Consider the following 20,202-nt stretch of genomic DNA (forward strand, 5'->3'; position numbering starts at 1 on the left):
ATGAAACTTTAGTTATTGAACAAAGCAAGTAATCCCCGTCTGCAGCTTCACACCACACTGCCTCACTGCCCTGGACAATGTTGCTCTAGTTTTTCAAACTGCCTGATGAGGCACAGGTGGCAACCTAGAGAAAGAAAGAGTTCAAGCTATGCTACTGCTATGTGAAATGACCACATGACTAGGTGTGAGAAAGTAGCCTTTTTCTAGCATGGTTACCCCCATTTATGGCTTGTTTGTCAGTGTGTTTTGACTGTCTCACTGGGATCCTGCTAGCCAGGATCCCAGTGCTCATAGTTTGTGGCCTATGTGTGTTGTAAGTATGCTTGACTGTGTCACTGAAGTTCTGTAAACTAGAACTCCTGTGCTTATGCTGTCTCTACTTACCAAAGTTGTCACTATAGTTTAGTGACTTCATTTACCAATTCCAATTGGCACACTGGACCCCCTTTATAAGTCCCTAGTAAATGGTACCTACGTACCCAGGGCATGAGGGTTCCAGGAGATCCTTATGGGCGGCAGCATTTCTTTTGCCACCCATAGGGAGCTCAGACAAACCCTTACACAGGAATGCCACTGCATCCTGTGTGAAATAGTGCACACACTATTTCAAGCCATTTTCACTGCACTTAAGTAACTTATAAGTCACCTATATGTCTAACCTTCATTTACTGAAGGATAGGTGCAAAGTTACTAAGTGGTGCCCCCAAGCTGTCCAGGGCCAATTCCCCGGACTTCGTGAGAGCGGGGATACCATTACACATGTGCACTACATATAGGTCAATACCTATATGTAGCTTCACAATGGTATCTCCGAAAATGGCCATGTAACATGTCTACGATCATGGAATTGTCCCCCCATTTCAAATCTGGTATTGGGGAGCTAATTCCATGCACCCTGGGGGCTCCACTATGGACCCCCAGTACTGCCAAACCAGCTCTCTGAGGCTTGCAATGCAGCTACAGCTGCTGCCACCTCACAGACAGGGTTCCGTCCTCCTGGGGTCTGAGCAGCTCAGTCCCAGGAAGGCAGAACAAAGCATTTCCTTTGGGAGGAGGGTATTACACCCTCTCCCTTTGCAAATAGGTGTTACAGGCTTGGGAGGTAGCCTACCATAGCCTCTGGAAATGATGGTGCCCTCCTTGCATAGGCCAGTCTAAACCGGTTCAGGGACCCCCAGTCCCTGCTCTGGTGCAAAACTGGACAAGGGAAAGGGGAGTGACCACTCCCCTGTCCATCACCACCCCAGGGGTGGTGCCCAGAGCTCCTCCAGTGTGTCCCTTGCGTTAGCCATCTTGTTTTCCAAGGTGTGGGGACACTCTAGAGATCTGAGTGACCAGTGCCAGCAGGTGATGTTAGGGACCCCTCCTGATAGGCGCATACCTGGTTAGGTAGCCAATCCACCTCTCAGGGCTACTTAGGGTCTCTCCTGTGGGTTCCTCTTCAGATACGGCTTGCAAGTTTCCACCAGGAATCCTCTGCAACTCCTGCTTCATCCTCTGACCGTCGGATCAACCGCAGACTGCTCCAGGAACCGCTGTTACTGCAACAAAGTATCCAAGAAGGCTACTGCAACTCTGCAACTTCAGCCCCAGCCAGCAACTGCAACAGTTTCAAAGGTGCGCACGCTCCAAGGACTCCCTGTCTTCACCCTGCACCAGAAGGACCAAAGAAATCGCCTGTGGAGTGACAGAGTCACTTCCCTGCTCCAGTAGGCACCTTCAAAGATGACAAAGAAGAAAACCCACGGCACATCGCAGGATTGTAGTGAAATCCATTTATTCCTTGGTGATGTCTCAGGAAACAAGTCCCCTGATCCAATGAAACACACTAGGTAAGTTGTTTGAAAGCCAAAACAGTTCTCATGATTGTGAGGAAACAGCGGACACGTGTTTCGTCAAAATTGACTTTTTCAAGGCTCCTAGTATATAGAAGTTTTGGATGTTCCAGATGCGACGCCACACACATACGGTATAGACGCCAGACCAGGTGCAGACTTATCCTGGTCTTTGGACTCTCCTATCATATATGCCAAAATATATACTCTCTAAATTCCTTGAGAACTGGAGCCTTTCAATACATCCAAAACTTCTATATATTAGGAGCCTTGAAAAAGTAAATTTTGACGAAACACAACACCTTGTGTGTTTATTTGGATCAGGGAACTTGTTTCCTGAGACATCACCAAGGAATAAATGGATTTCACTACAATCCTGCGATGTGCCGTGGGTTTTCTTCTTTGTATACATGGACTGTGACCTTTCTCAGGTGACAGCTTACACACCCTGTGGCTGGGTGTACAACCACTTGAGCACTCCCGTCTTCAAATCAGACTTTCTCTTCATGAACTGTGTACATTGAAAGTAGCAGAAATTTCGGAAGTGCGCACCATTTACACACAGCCACAATTGTTGATGTCACGGTTGTTTACCTTCAAAGATGACGACTGGTTCTCTGGGACTCCTGGCGATGAGCATGCTCCCTGGAACACAGGTGGTGGACCCCTTCGACACAGACTATCCTAAGGTCCAGCTGTCCAGTTTGGAAGAGGTAAGAGCTTGCCTTCCCTGTTTGCGACAGTACCCCTGTGCACTGTGTCATCTTCACCTCCTGAGGCCTCTGTTCACTGTTTGCAAGAAACCTTTATGCATAGCCTGGCCCAGGCCCTCAGCACTCTATCCTGCGACGCTCAACTCGCTGAGTTGTTCTCCGGCGGTGTGGGACCTTCTTTTGTAGTGCTGCAGCAACCGCAATTTGCACCTTCTTTGTCCCCATGTTCTGGGGCTCCCGTGGGTGCTGCCTGGTCATCTGTGGGCTCCCTCCAGTGTTGGGAGCCCCATCTGCCTCCTCAGTCCGAGTTGAGGCCCCCAGGTCCCTCCTGGGTCCAGGCAGCACAATTTTGACGCAAACCAGGACATTGCTTGAACCAAGACTTGTTGGACAAATCCAGCACTGCAATTCGCCTGCATCCAACATCTCGACATGGGAAATCCTTTGCATCATGCACGAACCCACAGCTGTCTTCTTTGGTGCTTTCCTGCAGACTTCTTACAACCAGAATCCTCTTTTGCACCATCTTCTAGGTTGGCAGGGGCTCCTGTCCTTCCTGGAATCTTCTGAGACTTCTGGACTTGGTCTCCTTTCTTCACAGGTCTTCAGGTCCAGGAATCCACCATTGTTGTTTGCAGTCTTGCTTGGTCCTTGCAATAACTCTAATCACGGACTTGCAGTGTGTCCTGAGGATACTTGCAGTACTTTACTCCTACTTTCCTGGGCTCTGGGGTGGAGTATTTTACTCACCTTTGTGGTTTTCTTACACTCCCAGTGTCACTCTACACACTACACTTGCCTAGGGGGGAATTTGTGATTCACATTCAACTTTCTTGGTATATGGTTTGTCTTGCCGCTAGGCCTGTTTCTTCCTATTGCATTCTGCATTCTATAGTATTTTCTACTGTTTGCACTATTCTGTGACTATTTACTTACCTGATTAAGAAGTATGGCCTCTAAGATATTTTGGGCCTTGTATTACCCTTTATTTTTGGTAACACTGAGTATTGTCTTTACTTGTGTGTGAGCACTGTGTGACTACAGTGGTATTGCAGGAGCTTTGCATGTCTCCTAGTTCAGCCGCAGCTGCTCAGCCACAGCTACCTCTATCAGCTCTATTGTTAAAGAAGCAACAGATTTAGAATTAAGGGAGGCAGACTGTTGCAGTCAGATTGTAGGAAGGTTTTGCTTCACCCCTCTCTCCTTTGCAGCATGTCAAGGATGTGAGAGTGCTGGGGGAAGCCACCACTGACAAGGTTTGCAGAAAAGAAGGGAGTGCCTGTGAGTGGAAATAAGGACAGGGAAATGGCAAGTGAGGGTCAAAGTGTGTGCATGTTCGGTGGTTCCACTGGTGTTCCTACAGGTTTGGCGTGGCATCGCTCCACCTTGCATGTTTGTCCATTACCAGATGATTATGAGTGAATTTCATCATTTCCATCTCTGTCCTTAGGGTTCAGCAGGGCACCTTGCACTGCAGGTTCTGAACACTCTGAGGTTCTGCCATTACCTGTCACTGGCAGAAGTCCCGGCTCCAGGTGTTCATATTTAGCGCAGTGCTTAATTTGAGCCAGTGGTTTCCAGTGCTCGGCACAAGCAGTTTATTGTCAATACCAGCTCTTATAACAGCCTAACAGCCTGCCACATGATGGCGCTCTTTGTCTTATTTCTTGAGGAGCACAACAGCTGTTGTGTAATAATTAAATATACATTAAAATTACAGGTACCTGCTGCCCAAAGCTGTAAGAATAGTTTGGGCGGCATGTGTTAGTTTAATGTATATTTGGAGCCTGGATTCTCACAATTGTATGAGTGTGATGGCTAGTGGGAGCAGATGGGTAGTGCACGCTGTAGTGGCCTCCTGGCACTTTTTTTTTTTTTTTTACAAATTAGGCACTGATTTACTGTCCCCTTTTGAGGTGAGGTCTGAGTTTGTGCCTGTGGAATTATCAGGAGGGCATGAAGAGGTCATCCTTCAATCACAGAGGGTCTGCACTTTGTGGCTGCAAGTAGCCCAGTTCCGGCATGCTGGTGCCATCTTAGGCATGGTTGCTCAGGTTTCTCGGATGTTCTGGTCTTATTCTGCCTGGCTCTAATTTCTAGTGGCTCTAAACTGTGCATCTACCATCCTATGGAGCAGATCCAATGACGAGGCTATCATGGCATCCGTGTCTGCCTCGTCTGGTACGCCATAGAAACAGATATTATCACTCTACAAGTGCTCTTCTAAGGCTGTAAGAGACACCATATGTCCTGATCTTAACCCGTAACTCTGATGTATTCTAGTATTTTCCTCATCAAGTCATCAATCTGCAGTGCTCAGACTTGTTAGAAAGCATACTCAATCTGCTTGGATAGACATGACTTCACTTGACCTCTTCATGGTCTTGTTCTCCATTTCGCCCCTTATTGTAGTTTTTCCATAGTTGCGTCTAATGTGACAAAAGGCTTCTCCAATTCGTTGATGGCTTGTTGACTGACAACATCTCTAACAAAAGTTGTCGCACAGAGTGCGATGACGACATGTCTGTTATTGCCAAGTATTGGCCCGTGTGGTGGGAATCTTGGTTGGCGCAGCCAATGACTTAAACAACAGTACGCAACTGGAGAGGAGGAGGAGGTGGAGGAAGGAAGGCACTAAGGGCACACTCTCCTAGGAGACACATATACACACAATGTAACCTGACAAACAAATACACACAACGTACCCTGACAAATAAACACACAACATACCCTGACAAAAGATACTAGTCTAATCTAAGGTTTCTAAATGAGTTAAATTGGAAAAAATGGTGTCCAGCAGGATCTAAAAAGATTCTGTGAAGGTTGCTTCACCCACAACTTATCGTGGCATGCTTCATCATAGGCGACCTAACTGCACCCAGCAGGTCAATACTCCTCTGGTGGACTCGACGTGTAGCGGGAGTTCTGACATAATTATCCACCTGGAATCGTGAAGGGGTCCAGATAAAAATGTCTCAAAGTTTACCCAAAGAATATTTCCTTTATCAGCTTGGGGAGCTTCGATATCATTACAAATAAGTTGGGAGTAAAGCTAGAATGGTATTGGTTCCGTTTCCCCTTCAAAGCTTTAGCCTGCGAGAATATATTCAAGTTAGGTATGATAACTTGCACAATGTTGCAGAGTCCACAAAGCCCAGGGTCTTACTCATCTGAGGTCACAGAAGCCACGCACGGTGTTACCCTATCCTCTGCATCCACTCAGATGGGGCGGTAAGGAGCACTGAAGACTACTGCATGATCAAGTGACTGAAGCTTGGGGTCTTTAGGCCTGAAAACCAGCTGTACAAAGATCTGGTTTATGTTTTAAGGAGTAGTTTATTGTCAACACCGGCTCTGACAGCCTGCCACATGATGGCGCGGTTTGTCTTATTTTTCAAGATGGGTTACAGTTCTGTAGAATGAACTGCTGCTTTTAACCTGGAGAAAGAGCTTAAATCAAGTGAAGTATCACAAAGTATTCACAATGATCAGCATCCCATGTCACCCACCATGTAGGCCAATCAAATGCCATTACATTGAGGTTCACTGCAACATGTGCTGTCAACGCTTTGCCAGTGGCTCAGGTGTCGACCTCCGCACTAGCAGTGAAATTTGCAGAGTTTTCCCCACTGCGCACAGATTGTGGAGTTCTGGAAAACTCTGCAAAGTGACGCGGAACAGAGTTTTTTTTCTCTTGGTCACCAATGTTATGTTGGCAAGCGAGAGAAATCGCTAAGTTGGCAAGCGCAAGTGAGATTTCTGAATGTGAGTGGTAGGCTGCGACCGCTCGGAATGAGAAAGCTGCCACTCGCGTTGAAGAAGCTGCCGCTCGAGTAGAAGGTCTACTCGAGCAGCAGAAATAAGTTAGCGTCCTCTGGCACTCCGCGTAATGTCGTTCGTGCTGATTCAACAGCAGGAGAGAAAATCTTGGCACTGAAAATCAACGAGAACAGTGCGACTTACCCAAACTCCACCGCTCACGGAACTCCACGTAGCGCAGCAGAGTTTTTCAAACACTTCACGGAGTTCCGAATTGCAAAACTCTGCAAACTCAGCCAAGGCCTACTCAGCACTGCCCCTGCACCCTACTGGGTTTACCTCAAACCTGATTCCTGGTCATTCCCTCTCCACTCTCTGCTCTTCAACTCTCCTGTGAGAATTGGTCTCTGCTTCACCTCAACGCCTCTTCCATCATTCGCCTGCAGTAAGATCCACTTTCTTGTTCTTTGGATAGTGCTGCCTTGTCTCTTGCCACTAGTCTCCTTCAGTGTAAGGGCATTGGTCAGATGTCATGAAGGCCTTGTGCAGCTGGCACAATGGCCTCTAGCAGGGTGCTCTGATTCATGATCTGTGGGTGTGTGATAGATAGGTCATCAAAATGTCCCTAGGCAAAATCTGCAAATGTCCCTAGGCAAAATCTGCAAATGTCCCTAGGCAAAATCTGCAAATGTCTCTAGGCAAAATCTGCAAATGTCCCTAGGCAAAATCTGCAAATGTCCCTAGGCAAAATCTGCAAATGTCTCTAGGCAAAATCTGCAAATGTCCCTAGGCAAAATCTGCAAATGTCCCTAGGCAAAATCTGCAAATGTCCCTAGGCAAAATCTGCAAATGTCCCTAGGCAAAATCTGCAAATGTCCCTAGGCAAAATCTGCAAATGTCTCTAGGCAAATGTCTCTAGGAAAACTCTGCAAATGGCCCTAGGCAAAATCCAGGAGGTCAATCCCTCATATATTTTTGTGAGTTTTCACCTATTTTAGGTAGAGCTCCTCAATACTCATCATCTTTTAACCAGGCCACACCCTATGTCAACACTCCCCCCAACCCCTTAACCCCAAGATCAATGACAAGAAACAGCCAAGAGATCCAGTGAAGGGAAAGCTGTTACTCACTACTGAAGGACACATTTTAGCTGAGGGATCAGATGGAGGAGTGGATGTATCCTGTCCTGCCTTGCAAGATCACAATTCCTTGCTGGATGTATGACCAGCCCTTTCAGATATCCCACAACTCTGCAATAGAGCAGAAGTGTACATACTTGGAATTCAAGCCACACTCCTTACCAAAAAAGTAGGTCTAGGGTCTTGACCGACAGATGCACTCTGAGACATACTCACATCTTCTCAGATACAGTAGTAAAGTTTAGGAGAGTCTTGGGAGTGTAAATTGATAGGTGTTACTCACACTTCTGGATGACAACAGCAGCATTGTCCAGGCACTGAAGATATCGCGCCAGCTGCTCCTGGTGCCAATACTTGAAAAAAAGACGACATTTTCTGCAAGGGAAGAAATGGAACAGGAGAGCTTTTAATACCCATTCTGTGGGATTAACAACTCTGTCTTTTCACAGAGACGAGAAATGTGGATTATGATACGGGTACAGTGCACCCATTGTCCACGGTTAGAACCTGTATGGGGTATTGGGGTTTTTAGGCCAGACCCCGCACATGGGAGTCAGATCTTGTATGCTGCCCTGCACAGTGCGTTGTTTTCCTTTGCTCACAAATTTAACCGTTTTAAAAAAATCTAACTTTAAACATTTCCTCCAGACTGTGTGAGTTTCTACTTCTGCTCACCTGGAGTCCAACATCTTCTGCTCCTCAAACTCATACAGCACCTGCAGCCCTGCCCTGCTATCTGTACGATGGCCCGAGCTAAGCATCCCATCACAGCTTCAGTGCTTACACACTGCGCCCCCTTTGCTTGTGACTGAGGCAGAGGCCACAAAGACCTCACTGCTCCAAACAGAAAAGTCATATTTTGTGTTCTGTGTCCCCTGTTTTGTGGCCCAAAGACTGTGAGCTTATAGTCTGCTTCTTAAATCATTTACCTTGGGGGATAAGGTGCCGCATCAGGGTAACCTGTGCCACACAAAAGGGGCACGGAGATTTGGTGCATGGCGAGGCGACATGGATGGAGGATTCAGCTAATCCCAAGTGAGTGAAGTGATAAGGGGGCTTTGGCAGAGGTTCAACTGATGCAAACAAAACCTGAAGAAGGCCACAGGTAGGCAGTCATCCTGGTGAGAAACATGCAACCCCAAGACTGAACTTGTGATTCTCTCTAAGGATAAGTGGTTTGTACTCGACGGGCAATGTGAACCATTGGTAATAATCACTGGAAAGGGGTCCCGGACCTGCCTAAATTGCACCCACATTTTCAGAAATCCAGGAATGTTTGTGGGTAAAATTGTGAATATAAGAGACAGAATGATGGTACACAAATCCTCTGGACCTTAAAGCTGCAAAGATATTTTGGCCTTGTATGTATATATTCATGTATGTAATTGGTATTCCTAGAGCCCGAACCTAGTCAAAAGACAGAAGAGCACTGTACGTGGTCTAAGATAACCACAGAGTCAACCAGTGATAGGAGAGGAAGCTGAGTTGTGGACAGCTAATGCATTGTGATGTTGTGTTCTTTAAGGAGGCGAGTCTGGTCTCTGGGTCTCTTTTACTAACTTAGTGTAAGTTTCTTTTTCTCCGCTTTCTCTTTGCCTGATGGCCCTCTTCTCCATCACACTCACGTCTCTACTGCCGGATTTCACTAACTCCATCTATATGCACAGCCAGCGGACTGAGACACCACGTCATGCACCAGTTTCCCAAAGCTTACCCGCACTTCCATCCCTGCAGGCCAGTCCTCTTTAATATCTCCAAACAGCTGAGGATGAAAGAGAGAAACTGGAGTCAGTGACACGAACCTGCTGGAGCTCTTCCTGGCTGTCAGCCTCTCACTGATGCAATAATCTGAGCTGAGAGCGGATAATCTCTGCAAGGAAGCCTAGCGACACTTGGTGGATAGACGCTGCTGGGTGGTTTTCATTCTTTGGAGTAAGTGTTAGAAGTTGTATGAGTGAACCTCAAGCTTGGCTGGCACCATGACAACCACAGACAGCACAAGTGGTACTCGTGAAAGGCCATACATTGTAATGGAACCCCAACATGCAATCATTTCAGTTTATAGTACGCTTCTTGGCCATGCATGATTTTGTTTGGAATACACAGAATGCTTACCTTTCTCTGGTGAGGGGTAGGTCTGGCTTGAGTAGAAGAATGCTGTACCTACGGAAATCAAAAGAAACCACTCTGGTGACAGAGGTACAGTTGGAGTGTCTGAGTTTCTCATTTGTACACATCAGACACTGTCCCTCCGTGCTGAGTTAGTGATGCACATGGTGTTTCCACTGTGCCTCTAAGCAGGAATTGTTCTAGAACCTGTGATCCAATGATGATGTCTCTACCTTTACTCAAAACAGTGTCCAAATCGGCACTCAGGCTCATCTCTCCGCTCAGTAACTCTTCATCCACCCCTCATTTGGTAGATTTTTATAGTTTAGGGATCCTTTAGGAATAAATTAGAATTTCATTGGATTTCCATCAAAGGCCGTATTATCCTTTACCTAAGAATGTCTTGTTTGTTTCAGGGTTAGAGAAGCTAACTAAAGTTCCATGTGGAAGACAAACCCCTTTTATCATTTAATTTCCTGTCCAAAGGTTCGGAGCATTACTGATCAGGTCCCTAGCTAAGTACCGTAGGTCACCTTTTCCTGCCTTTTCTGGATCTACTTCAGAGTTTTAGCTCTGTCCTCAGCACACGAGATAGCTTGCACTTTTGGAGGCAAAGACTTCAGGGCGGGAATTTCATAACATCTCACTGCACTGCGCTGACATGTCAGGTCACCTGAATACCCTAGGGTCACAAGTCCAGCACTGCCTCTCACCAGGAGGAGGAGGGAATTACAATGAGATGGAACCACTCCAGACTGAGCTACACATCAGTGAAGCCGGAGTGAGATTCCGAGTCACCAGTCTTGGTGTGGACATGTTCAGAATTTGCTGAAGCCCCATGAGGGGAAGGGAGAAACCCTATCCTGGATCACCCACACAGCACCCCTGTGTAAACCAGATTAAAAGGTTTGAGGAATCTCCAGTCTACGGCTTAGCTGCTGCTCCAGATCGCTTAGAGGCCAGGCGAATGACAAGATATTATGTCGCACATTCAGTGGTAGTGAACATCGGTAAAGATCTCAACGTTTCTGCTGCCTCTGAATCCAGAATCTACAATCCCAACACTGACCTCACGTTATTGCAAGGTGGTCATTACATTTTGTCTTATTCGGGCAACACCCCGCTATTGCCCATTTTGTAACTATCCTTAAAAAGATAACATAAAAGGTAAATTCTTCATAGGGCAGGTGGTTTATTTTTACTCTTCTGATAGACAAGGTAATTTCCAGCCAGCACCAGAGTTCAGTTCACCTCCCATTAGTTTGTGAAATTAAACTTACAAAGATATGTTGGACTTCAGTGCATCAGGTACAGCCTTCGGCCATTCCACAACTTCACCACTGTCTCATTACAGACACTCGGGAATCTGCAAACAACGTGTAAAGTGAAATAGCGCACACAGCGGGACCCACCTTTCTGCAAAGTCCTGGAAGGCTGGTCGCCAGGGGAAGCCGTCCCTGCGAATGCGGATGGTTTCCTGCAGTCCATTATACCGAAGCTGAGAAAAAGACAGTAAAATAATAATGGGCACCTTATTAGCCCCATCATATGCCAAACCCATTCATTCATGGTAAAGAGACAACTTCTGTCTGTGTAACGACAAAACAGTATAGAACATTCTGGACAAGACTGTCTGTCTTTTGGCATGCAGGGGGCACACCGCTTTTGATTAAGTGGATCAAATACTCCCACTACATTGGAGTAGCCACAACATGCAAAGATCCCAACCACTGCAAAGAACTTTTCTTCTTGACAAGGATCCAGCCGGTGTGGTCAGGGCTGCTCAGGATAAAATGTCCCTTGTGGTATTAGCATCATGCTGGTCTAGCTTGGGGCAACTAATTTAGGTACACTGGGGTAAGTTTCCAGTACCCACAGATGTGTGCCTGTTGTGTGGTCTTTTGTGCAGTTCAGTGACAATGATCTGTTACACAGCTGGCACCTCCGGTGACGCACCTGTTACAAGTGTGTGTGGAGGGGGGAGGCTGTTTTCTGCACTTTACCTTTTCTGTGTGTGTGCCTGTGTAGTTGTGTGTGTGACATTTGTGCCACTTATCTTTGTGCCATACCAGGTCTGCATGTAAAGAAACCTTGCTCTATTCTGGTCTGTATCAGACCCTTTTGTGTGTGCTGAAGAAATCTGCACAGAGACATCTTGTTTGTGCTTTTCTGTGTGTGAGGAAGCCTGTAACTTCTGCTGCACGTTGTGTGTGTGTGTGTGTGTGTGTGCGTGTTCTATGTGGTTGCAGTGCGCGTGAAGGAGCCAGTGCAGCTCCTATTCTGTGGGTGAGGTGCACGTGCACTGCTTCCACACAAACTGCTCCCACAGTGCTGGAGGAAGGAGATCATAGCACAGCGGGCGTGGAAATGGGGGTTACACCCCTGCTCCTTCCAAGGGTAGTGTGCTGTGACTAAGGCAGGAGAGTGGTGATTTGGCTAGCAGATAAAGGGCCTGGAAGCCAATGCGCACAAGGCAGCCCCAAGGAGCGAGATGAAACAACTTGAGAGGAGAGCTCAAGAACAGGTGGGAATGGGAAGGTGTTTAATAAATGAGTGGCCTTGACGGACGTGCTGTGTTCCATACAAACTGGATGGGTCCTCACGTATTAGTCCACTAGTGTGTGCATGTGTTTTTCTGAACATGGACGTGTGCTGTGTCCAGTGGACTGGTTTTAATATACAGACGTTTTTGTACGTCTTATTTCTGATATCCTACGGGCGGAAGGACGTAAACCGGTAGGAGAGCCTTATGCCTGCTTTTTTCACCACCTCTTTAGTGAGAGGGTAGACAGGGAGGTCTAGGTGCCCTCAAGAAGGCCAGGTGACCTGACAGACAGTAGAAAACTGGCTGAAACGTGTTGGCATAATGAAGATGCAGGAACCACTGTTATTTAGAAAGGCTTCCAATACTTTTCTTTTAATGATTGTGAAGATTCCCACTGAATAAAAACTATTCGGGTTAACCCTCAACCATTTTTACTCTAACTGGACCTTCAGAATTGCCCAGAACAATAGTATATCCAAGAGCTCTCAGACAAGGTCAAGCCCTTCCCCGGGTGGTATTATCCTACCAAGGTGAGAAAAAATGCTGATAAGGAAACATGCCACAGTTTGGTTGGTGATATGTTTAAAAAATATATGTTTATATTCCTGTAGGAGACAGTATGAAAGATTACTGCAGCATGATTTTGGGCTGTTCACATTCAATGCTTTAGATAATTGTATGATACAGGAGGATATGTGAAAGCCCCACATTACTTGTCACACCCTCCCTTTTGTGCGTTGAATAGGATAAGGAGGAACACAGACAGGCATGAGTGGTGGGAAGTTAAGAAGTAACATAGACAAAAGAGGTGGGGTGGTAGGGGTAGGGTAGAAGCATTTGTGGTGGGTAAAAGGGGAAACAGTAACATGGATAGCAAGAATAAAGTAAAAAAATAGTACCTGAGTCAGAACAAACAGTGGATGGACAGCAGAAGGACACAAATCAAAGTAAATCTATCAGTACTTGGTCAGTGCTCCAAACCAATGACCAGGAGGTGACATCGGCAAGCACTGACCCATTAGGAGCCAGAAAATAAAAGTTACAATGAAATCAATGAATGGTAAGCAATGGGCGGGCTCCAAGCTCCTTATAGTAAACAATAGGTCTTGGGGCAACACCGCGTGTACCGTTGTCAGGTGAGACCTAATAAAACCCCTTACAGTAAACAATACATCAGCTGTCGTCAGGCAACACCTAAAACGTGTTCTCTGACCTGGCACGATCTGCAACGCGCAGGGTACAGGTGCACTGCCATGGCCACACAGTCACATGTTATGAAGGGTTACACGAACACCCCATGTCCAGTCAGGACTCTGATCAAGAATCACATGTGAGCATCACGAGGGCACACTCTGAGGTCTGCAAACAGTGTGTACATGGGCTTCAGACCGGTTTAGCACACACAATACATGCCAGCCACATCTGAAATATAGTAGGTGCGTAGCATGCACGGTCACCACAGAGACAAGGCTCTTTAACTACTGTGCTGCTTGTCAGTGTATGGAGTATGACAGTTTTACGCATGGTAGTTGGCCATAGCATGCAGCCTACTTTTTCAGCTGGGCCTGTGATCTTACCTCTGTCAATGAACACCTCAACTGGAATGTAGGTCACCTGCAATGAATGCTCTTGGTTATAGAAGTGCTGTTTCTTTTAGCATGCGGTAACATAGGGTGTAAAAGGAAACAAAAGACGGACTTGTGATAACGCACTTATTAGCACTGTGTGTTTATTCAACACACAAAAGGGATTCCCCCCCCCCACTTTCACTGAGCAGGAAAAGTAACAGGGAGAGGACCATGGACGAGGGAAAGGGGGAGTAAAGCAGTGTAAAAGCATATTAAAAACAAGGTAATTTTCCAATCTCTTAAAGCGCCCTCTGTCTGAGGGTGTCAGTGCGCAGTACAGAAAACCTTCATCAGACACGTATCGAAAGAATGAAGAGATTGAGGCGGGACCGGAAGAGGCGTGGAAAAAGGTGGGAGACATTAGAAGAGTGGAAGATGGCAGGAGACATTAGAAGAGTGTGGAAGAAGGTAGGAGACATTAGAAGAGTGTGGAAGAAGGTAGGAGACATTAAGAGGAGTGGAAGAAGGTAGGAGACATTAAGAGGAGTGGAAGAAGGTAGGAGACATTAGAAGAGTGTGGAAGAAGGTAGGAGACATTAAGGGGAGTGTGGAAGAAGGTAGGAGACATTAGAAGAGTGTGGAAGAAGGTAGGAGACATTAGAAGAGTGTGGAAGAAGGTAGGAGACATTAAGGGGAGTGGAAGAAGGTAGGAGACATTAGAAGAGTGTGGAAGAAGGTAGGAAACATTAAGGGGAGTGGAAGAAGGTAGGAGACATTAGAAGAGTGTGGAAGAAGGTAGGAGACATTAAGGGGAGTGGACGAAGGTAGGAGACATTAAGGGGAGTGGAAGAAGGTAGAGACATTAAGGGGAGTGGAAGAAGGTAGGAGACATTAGAAGAGTGTGGAAGAAGGTGGGAGACATTAGAAGAGTGTGGAAGAAGGTAGGAGACATTAAGGGGAGTGGAAGAAGGTAGGAGACATTAAGGGGAGTGGAAGAAGGTAGGAGACATTAAGGGGAGTGGAAGAAGGTAGGAGACATTAAGGGGAGTGGAAGAAGGTAGGAGACATTAAGGGGAGTGGAAGAAGGTAGGAGACATTAAGGAAGAAGGTAGGAGACATTAAGGGGAGTGGAAGAAGGTAGGAGACATTAAGGGGAGTGGAAGAAGGTAGGAGACATTAAGGGGAGTGGAAGAAGGTAGGAGACATTAGAAGAGTGTGGAAGAAGGTAGGAGACATTAGAAGAGTGTGGAAGAAGGTAGGAGACATTAGAAGAGTGTGGAAGAAGGTAGGAGACATTAAGGGGAGTGGAAGAAGGTAAAGACATTAAGGGGAGTGGAAGAAGGTAGGAGACATTAGAGGAGTGTGGAAGAAGGTAGGAGACATTAAGGGGAGTGGAAGAAGGTAGGAGACATTAGAAGAGTGTGGAAGAAGGTAGGAGACATTAAGGGGAGTGGAAGAAGGTAGGAGACATTAAGAGGAGTGAAAGAAGGTAGGAGACATTAAGAGAAGTGGAAGAAGGTAGGAGACATTAAGGGGAGTGGAAGAAGGTAGGAGACATTAAGGGGAGTGGAAGAAGGTAGGAGACATTAAGGGGAGTGGAAGAAGGTAGGAGACATTAAGGGGAGTGGAAGAAGGTAGGAGACATTAAGAGGAGTGGAAGAAGGTAGGAGACATTAAGAGGAGTGGAAGAAGGTAGGAGGCATTAGAAGAGTGTGGAAGAAGGCATGAGACATTAAGGGGAGTGTGGAAGAAGGTAGGAGACATTAGAAGAGTGTGGAAGAAGGTAGGAGACATTAGAAGAGTGTGGAAGAAGGTAGGAGACATTAAGGGGAGTGGAAGAAGGTAGGAGACATTAAGGGGAGTGGAAGAAGGTAGGAGACATTAGAAGAGTGTGGAAGAAGGTAGGAAACATTAAGGGGAGTGGAAGAAGGTAGGAGACATTAGAAGAGTGTGGAAGAAGGTAGGAGACATTAAGGGGAGTGGAAGAAGGTAGGAGACATTAGAAGAGTGTGGAAGAAGGTGGGAGACATTAGAAGAGTGTGGAAGAAGGTAGGAGACATTAGAAGAGTGTGGAAGAAGGTAGGAGACATTAGAAGAGTGTGGAAGAAGGTAGGAGACATTAGAAGAGTGTGGAAGAAGGTAGGAGACATTAAGGGGAGTGGAAGAAGGTAGGAGACATTAGAAGAGTGTGGAAGAAGGTAGGAAACATTAAGGGGAGTGGAAGAAGGTAGGAGACATTAAGGGGAGTGGAAGAAGGTAGGAGACATTAAGGGGAGTGGAAGAAGGTAGAGACATTAAGGGGAGTGGAAGAAGGTAGGAGACATTAGAAGAGTGTGGAAGAAGGTGGGAGACATTAGAAGAGTGTGGAAGAAGGTAGGAGACATTAAGGGGAGTGGAAGAAGGTAGGAGACATTAAGGGGAGTGGAAGAAGGTAGGAGACATTAAGGGGAGTGGAAGAAGGTAGGAGACATTAAGGAAGAAGGTAGGAGACATTAAGGGGAGTGGAAGAAGGTAGGAGACATTAAGGGGAGTGGAAGAAGGTAGGAGACATTAAGGGGAGTGGAAGAAGGTAGGAGACATTAGAAGAGTGTGGAAGAAGGTAGGAGACATTAGAAGAGTGTGGAAGAAGGTAGGAGACATTAGAAGAGTGTGGAAGAAGGTAAAGACATTAAGGGGAGTGGAAGAAGGTAAAGACATTAAGGGGAGTGGAAGAAGGTAGGAGACATTAGAAGAGTGTGGAAGAAGGTAGGAGACATTAAGGGGAGTGGAAGAAGGTAGGAGACATTAGAAGAGTGTGGAAGAAGGTAGGAGACATTAAGGGGAGTGGAAGAAGGTAGGAGACATTAAGAGGAGTGAAAGAAGGTAGGAGACATTAAGAGAAGTGGAAGAAGGTAGGAGACATTAAGGGGAGTGGAAGAAGGTAGGAGACATTAGGAGGAGTGGAAGAAGGTAGGAGACATTAAGAGGAGTGGAAGAAGGTAGGAGACATTAAGAGGAGTGGAAGAAGGTAGGAGGCATTAGAAGAGTGTGGAAGAAGGCATAAGACATTAAGGGGAGTGTGGAAGAAGGTAGGAGACATTAGAAGAGTGTGGAAGAAGGTAGGAGACATTAAGGGGAGTGGAAGAAGGTAGGAGACATTAAGGGGAGTGGAAGAAGGTAGGAGACATTAGAAGAGTGTGGAAGAAGGTAGGAAACATTAAGGGGAGTGGAAGAAGGTAGGAGACATTAGAAGAGTGTGGAAGAAGGTAGGAGACATTAAGGGGAGTGGAAGAAGGTAGAGACATTAAGGGGAGTGGAAGAAGGTAGGAGACATTAGAAGAGTGTGGAAGAAGGTGGGAGACATTAGAAGAGTGTGGAAGAAGGTAGGAGACATTAGAAGAGTGTGGAAGAAGGTAGGAGACATTAGAAGAGTGTGGAAGAAGGTGGGAGACATTAGAAGAGTGTGGAAGAAGGTAGGAGACATTAAGGGGAGTGGAAGAAGGTAGGAGACATTAAGGGGAGTGGAAGAAGGTAGGTGACATTAAGGGGAGTGGAAGAAGGTAGGAGACATTAAGGGGAGTGGAAGAAGGTAGGAGACATTAGAAGAGTGTGGAAGAAGGTAGGATACATTAAGGGGAGTGGAAGAAGGTAGGAGACATTAGAAGAGTGTGGAAGAAGGTAGGATACATTAAGGGGAGTGGAAGAAGGTAGGAGACATTAGAAGAGTGTGGAAAAAGGTAGGAGACATTAAGGGGAGTGGAAGAAGGTAGGAGACATTAAGGGGAGTGGAAGAAGGTAGGAGACATTAGAAGAGTGTGGAAGAAGGTAGGAGACATTAGAAGAGTGTGGAAGAAGGTAGGAGACATTAGAAGAGTGTGGAAGAAGGTAGGAGACATTAAGGGGAGTGGAAGAAGGTAGGAGACATTAAGGGGCGTGGAAGAAGGTAGGAGACATTAAGGGGAGTGGAAGAAGGTAGGAGACATTAGAAGAGTGTGGAAGAAGGTAGGAGACATTAAGGGGAGTGGAAGAAGGTAGGAGACATTAAGAGGAGTGAAAGAAGGTAGGAGACATTAAGAGGAGTGGAAGAAGGTAGGAGACATTAAGAGGAGTGGAAGAAGGTAGGAGACATTAGAAGAGTGTGGAAGAAGGTAGGAGACATTAAGGGGAGTGTGGAAGAAGGAAGGAGACATTAAGGGGAGTGGAAGAAGGTAGGAGACATTAGAAGAGTGTGGAAGAAGGTAGGATACATTAAGGGGAGTGGAAGAAGGTAGGAGACATTAGAAGAGTGTGGAAGAAGGTAGGAGACATTAAGGGGAGTGGAAGAAGGTAGGAGACATTAGGAGGAGTGGAAGAAGGTAGGAGACATTAAGGGGAGTGGAAGAAGGTAGGAGACATTAAGGGGAGTGGAAGAAGGTAGGAGACATTAAGGGGAGTGGAAGAAGGTAGGAGACATTAGAAGAGTGTGGAAGAAGGTAGGAGACATTAAGGGGAGTGGAAGAAGGTAGGATACATTAAGGGGAGTGTAAGAAGGTAGGAGACATTAAGGGGAGTGTAAGAAGGTAGGAGACATTAGAAGAGTGTGGAAGAAGGTAGGAGACATTAAGAGGAGTGGAAGAAGGTAGGAGACATTAAGAGGAGTGGAAGATGGTAGAAGACATTAAGGGGAGTGGAAGAAGGTAGGAGACATTAGAAGAGTGTGGAAAAAGGTAGGAGACATGAATGAGGTAGGGAGACATTAAGGGGAGCCTCAGACTCTATAAATAGGGATACATAGTTACAGACATACAAAGATACAATGTGACAGGTTGTGTCGCCTTATAGGTAGGTCTACACTCTATAAATGACAATGTATACATACAGACATCGATTCAGAGATACATTGAAGGTGGTAGGGTCTGCGACCCTGCAGGTAGGTCCACAGTCTATAAACTGTGATGCACAAAAAGTTGAAGGGGTGTGACACCCCGCAGGTAGGTCCACTCTCTATAAACAGATGTGCATACATAGATACATACAATGTGAAGGGGTGTGTAACCCTACAGGTAGACCCATACTCTGTTAACAATGATGCATACATAGATACATACATACAATGTGAAAGAGTGTATCACCCTGCAAGTACGGCCATGCTCTGTAACAGCGATGCATACATACATACATGCAGTGTGAAGAGGTGTGTTGCCCTACCGATAGGCCCATGCTCCACACATGGTGGTGCATACATACATGTATACATACACTTTGAAGAGGTGTGTTGCCCTACAGATAGGCCCATGCTCCACACACGGCAGTGCATACATAGACCCTAAAGAGAGAAGGCACATGACTGAAAAATGAGAGGAGATAAAGATTGAACTGTGGAGAAGCGGTCCTTACCTGTTCGAGCACCATCTTTGAGTCGAGCACCCCTGCCTCTTTATTGCTGTTCGGTTTGATGCAGCGGATGAAGTGAGGATTGGCAGAAAACATCTTCTCCATCAGCACCGACAGCGAGTGCTAAAGAAGGTAAGAGGTGGAAGGGTGTCACTGAGTCATAAAGAGACCTCACCCTACACCTCTAGCCACTTCCACTCATCATGTGATTCACACCAATGAAAACAAAAGAATTCCCAACAGTCGGTCTGCCTTACCCGGAACTGCGCTCCCACCGACTGCTTCCGCGTGCTGTTGAACTTGTTGTCATCGACTTGTGCGATCTGAGGCACAAAAACACAATCACACACATTAGCAGAGGGGAACAAACTTGTTTCTAAATATGGCCTCCAACCAGCACCCTTCTGCCACAACACCTGCTTAGTAAGTACCAGAGAAGACTTATGACCTCCCACTGGCCAAGGACCAGTGCTCTGGACATGGGACGGACTCCCAGCAGTCTGATATCACTCCCTGTGTGTCAGGAGGGGACAGTCAGCCTGGACCTGCTGGTCAGTCAACAAACCTAGAAACACATCACATGGTGGCAGAGACGTTGACTAATGGCAAATTGTAGGAAAATACCATCTTGCCTGGCATGTTACCCCCATATTTCACTGTATATATGTTGTTTTAGTGTATGTGTCACTGGGACCCTGCCAGCCAGGGCCCCAGTGCTCATAACTGTGCCCTGTACTGAGGTACCCAGGGTATTGGGGTTCCAGGAGATCCCTATGGGCTGCAGCATTTCTTTTGCCACCCATAGGGAGCTCTGACAATTCTTACACAGACCTGCCACTGCAGCCTGAGTGAAATAACGTCCACGTTATTTCACAGCCATTTACCACTGCACCTAAGTAACTTATAAGTCACCTATATGTCTAACCTTCACCTGGTGAAGGTTGGGTGCAAAGTTACTTAGTGTGTGTGCACCCCAGCACTAGCCAAGGTGTCCCCGCATTGTTCAGGGCAAATTACCCGGACTTTGTGAGTGCAGGGACACCATTACACGCGTGCACTATACATAGGTCACTACCTATGTATAGCGTCAAAATGGTAACTCCAAACATGGCCATATAACATGTCTAAGATCATGGAATTGTGGGAGACAATTCCATGATCCCCCGAGTCTCTAGCACAGAC

General features: G+C 46.4%; 1 protein-coding gene across 1 annotated transcript in view; it reads right to left on the bottom strand.

Annotated features, from left to right (window-relative positions):
- Nucleotides 1-20,202, bottom strand: part of LOC138252353 (myosin-IIIb-like) — a 407,650-nt gene that overhangs the window by 79,426 nt on the left and 308,022 nt on the right. Inside the window, exons 17-22 of the mRNA XM_069205730.1 lie at nucleotides 19,278-19,343; nucleotides 19,024-19,143; nucleotides 10,968-11,053; nucleotides 9,562-9,609; nucleotides 9,161-9,208; nucleotides 7,730-7,821 (exon numbers count right to left, since the gene is read on the bottom strand). Of these exons, the coding sequence (XP_069061831.1) occupies nucleotides 7,730-7,821; nucleotides 9,161-9,208; nucleotides 9,562-9,609; nucleotides 10,968-11,053; nucleotides 19,024-19,143; nucleotides 19,278-19,343 (460 nt within the window). The remainder of the gene's footprint in view (nucleotides 1-7,729; nucleotides 7,822-9,160; nucleotides 9,209-9,561; nucleotides 9,610-10,967; nucleotides 11,054-19,023; nucleotides 19,144-19,277; nucleotides 19,344-20,202) is intronic.

This window comes from Pleurodeles waltl, chromosome 1_2 (genome assembly GCF_031143425.1).
Source record: "Pleurodeles waltl isolate 20211129_DDA chromosome 1_2, aPleWal1.hap1.20221129, whole genome shotgun sequence".
Taxonomy (NCBI): domain Eukaryota; kingdom Metazoa; phylum Chordata; class Amphibia; order Caudata; family Salamandridae; genus Pleurodeles; species Pleurodeles waltl.